The sequence below is a fragment of the Alosa alosa genome, chromosome 16 (assembly GCF_017589495.1).
Source record: "Alosa alosa isolate M-15738 ecotype Scorff River chromosome 16, AALO_Geno_1.1, whole genome shotgun sequence".
In the NCBI taxonomy this organism is placed as follows: Eukaryota; Metazoa; Chordata; class Actinopteri; order Clupeiformes; family Clupeidae; genus Alosa; species Alosa alosa.
Window position 1 is genome coordinate 16,979,599 of NC_063204.1, and position 3,271 is coordinate 16,982,869.

At 48.8% G+C, this 3,271-nt stretch overlaps 1 protein-coding gene across 1 annotated transcript in view; it reads left to right on the top strand.

The window, feature by feature from the left end:
* Positions 1 to 3,039, top strand: part of sox17 (SRY-box transcription factor 17) — a 3,083-nt gene extending 44 nt beyond the window's left edge. The window contains exons 1-2 of the mRNA XM_048266384.1: positions 1 to 431; positions 1,647 to 3,039. The exon at positions 1 to 431 is cut by the window's left edge and continues 44 nt beyond it. Coding sequence (XP_048122341.1) covers positions 140 to 431; positions 1,647 to 2,755 — 1,401 coding nt within the window. The 5' untranslated portion in view covers positions 1 to 139 and the 3' untranslated portion in view covers positions 2,756 to 3,039. The remainder of the gene's footprint in view (positions 432 to 1,646) is intronic.
* The last annotated feature ends 232 nt before the right edge of the window (positions 3,040 to 3,271 follow it).

Sequence of the window (3,271 nt, forward strand, 5' to 3'; positions counted from 1 at the left end):
ATCGGGCTTAACTCTTTTACGGTGTTATCTCTCCAGTTTAATGTAGCCGACCCACCATCTATTTGTTGTCTTTAACCTGAAAGCGTTCGCTCGAGGGAACTGCTACCCGGTGCTTGTCGGTATCGGTGGTCGCGTGGAGATGAGCAGTCCTGATGCGGGTTACGCCAGCGACGACCAGACCCAGTCCCAGGGTGCAAACTCAATCATGATGCCCGTTATGGGTCACTGTGCGTGGGGAGCAGACCCGCTCAGTCCGCGCACAGACACCAAAGGCAAAGGTGAGTCGTGCGCAGGAGCTCCAGGTCGCGGGAAGAGTGAACCCCGGATCCGTAGACCGATGAACGCGTTTATGGTTTGGGCAAAAGACGAGCGCAAAAGGCTTGCACAACAGAACCCGGACCTCCACAATGCGGAGCTCAGTAAAATGCTGGGTAAGTGAAGGATATGAATGATTTTTTCACTATAAAACTGTTTTTTACTATTTTATTTACAGCTGTTAATAAAGACATACCGCTTGACCTCGGGGGCTGTTGTGAGTTGAGATTGATTATGTAACTTTTGTGAATTAATTAATATAGATCCGAAAAAGAACAGATTATTTCACACGGAGCTTTTAAGTTATTGAACAATAAGGCTGTTATAGAATTAAAACGAAACTGTAATCTGCTCATTTCATATGAGCATGAATCAGGATATGTAGGGCCTATATTTGTCAGACTTCAAAGCTTTGATATCCTTTCATAATTCTCTAAAATGCTACGACAATTGCTCTAGGCTATGAATGGTATTGATGACATACTCTTAATTGTGTTACTGTATTGGTGTAATATAAGGCAAGCTATACCATACCATATATAAACCTTAACTTTACTTAAGTTTTGATCCTGTAATATCTGCAAAACATTTGACAACAAAGTTTTGTTCAAGATGTTGATAAAATGTTATGAGTTGGATTTCAACAGCCTTGTATATGCTCTGCAGTTAATATGATTATGTTGATGTTTGCAAATGAATAGCTGCAACCAGTGTTTTGTTTATTGATTATTTACTGAAGTTGTTGAACTATTCCTTCAAAATTACTCCTAAGTAATTTCTCTCCTACCCAGAACGACTATATTGTCTTCAGTTAACTATTGTGGTTGAATTGTTTTGGACTCTGAGGTAGACTGCCTCTATTGGTGTGAGTGTGTTCGCATGTGTGATTAACCGGAGTCAAATTCCTTGTTTGTTTACGCAAACCTGGCCAATAAAGCTGATTCTGTTTGTGTTTGCGTACGTGTGCACTGTGGAGGAGTCAGGGCCTGACTGTAATCAGTGTTTCCCATACATTTACTTATTTGTGGCGGCCCACCACAATATAAACATTGACCACCACACAATGATTTTCCAGGTTGTACTAAATTGTACTTAAATCTGGTTAGCATCATAACCACGCTGTGCTAATTTGCTAACTGTTGCATTCAAGTTAATTCTGCAAACCTACCACCACACATAGAATTCAGTTCTGTGGGAAACACTGTGTAATGTTGTCATAGTGTTGCACTGTTGTGACTGACACGGTGCTGCTTGGGATAATTTTAGCCAGCTACTCCCAGACGGTGCGTTTGATCCTCGTGTGTCCCTGTCTCTGTTCGTCCCCCCTGCAGGGAAATCCTGGAAGTCGCTGGCGGTGGCTGAGAAACGTCCGTTTGTGGAGGAGGCGGAGCGACTGCGCGTGCAGCACATGCACGACCACCCCAACTACAAGTACCGTCCACGCCGGCGCAAGCAGGTGAAGCGCATCAAGCGGCTGGACAACAACTTCCTGTTGCAGACTGGCGCACCTGATCCCCAGGCTTCTTCTCTAAGCCTAGAAGGCCTGGGGTTGGCCTACCACCACCACCCCCACCATGAGCACGCTGGTTACCCCCTGTCTGCACCTCCAGGTGGACTGGCGCAGTACTCCGAGTCCCAGGCTCTCCTGGGGCCTGTTGCTTTTGAGGCCTACAGCCTGCCCACGCCGGAGTCGTCTCCACTGGACGAAGTGGAGAGCGAGGGTATGTTTCTGCCGCCCCACGGCCAGCAGGACGAGTGCCCCACGCTGCCCAGCTACCATGGCTACCAGGTGCCGCTCGGCGATTATGCCCCACCTGGGCACCATCCACAGGGTCACCTCACAAACCCACACGTACACCAGCACAGGAGCCCGCACACACAGCACCAGCAGCAGCAGCAGCAGCATCAGCACAGCAGCGCGCACACACACCAGCACGGTGCCACACACACACAGCAACAGGCGCGCCACAGCCCGCACCCCCAGCAGCAGCAGCAGCAGCAAGGCGGCGCGCACGGCCTCCAGCAGGGCAGTGCGCTGGCCCTCCAGCACGCTGGCGCCCATGCACACAGCCCTCTCTCTGGCGTCCACACCAGCCCCCTCTCTCACCCCGGCTCCATGTTCCACAGGCACCTCTCCGCACCCCCCTCTGAGACAGTGCTGCCCAGCTACATGGGCTGTCCAGCGTCGCTGGGAGTCTTCTACGGCGGTGGAGCCAAACGCCCCGGGGGGCAGCACGGTCAGCTCTCCCCGCCCTCGGATGCCCCAGGCCCGGTGGCCAGCTCGGCCGAGCTCCTGGGAGATGTGGACAGCAGCGAATTCGAGCAATACCTCCCCTACGGGGCCCCCGACGGCAGTCTGCAGGGGCCTGAGAGTCTGATATCAACCGTGCTGTCTGATGCATCCACAGCTGTCTACTACTGCAACTACACCAGCGCCTGACAGCACTGGCCATCATGCTGAATGGATCTGAACACTCTGGCTGGGCCACTGACCTCTTGTCACCTCTGCATCCACATCTCCTCCACACTTGCCATTGAGCTGAGAGTGTAATTGATTAAAATATGTTTAGTAAACTATTTCAATATTGTAAAATGACATTTTGGGGCAGAATGTGTCATGTTTTGTATTTAAAAATAAATTGATGGAAAAATTGTGATTTTTTAAATAAGGGGAATTTTAAGTGTGTAACAATTACCTTGAAGATAAAACTTTTAGTAACTTTTGTAAAAACATCTTCTATTATCAATTTCTTTATATTTTTGCACTTTTGGAAAATAAAGGACAATAAGCAGCAAGGTATGATTTATTGACTTGGTAAGAGGTTTGAAAGGGGATTTTCATGAACCTTTACATTTCCATTGACCCCTTTTAAAGTATCCACCTAACCTTTGACCTCACTTCCTCTGTGCCAAAGGCCTCAGACCCCTTTCCTGTTAAGGGTTGTGTGCAGGTTAG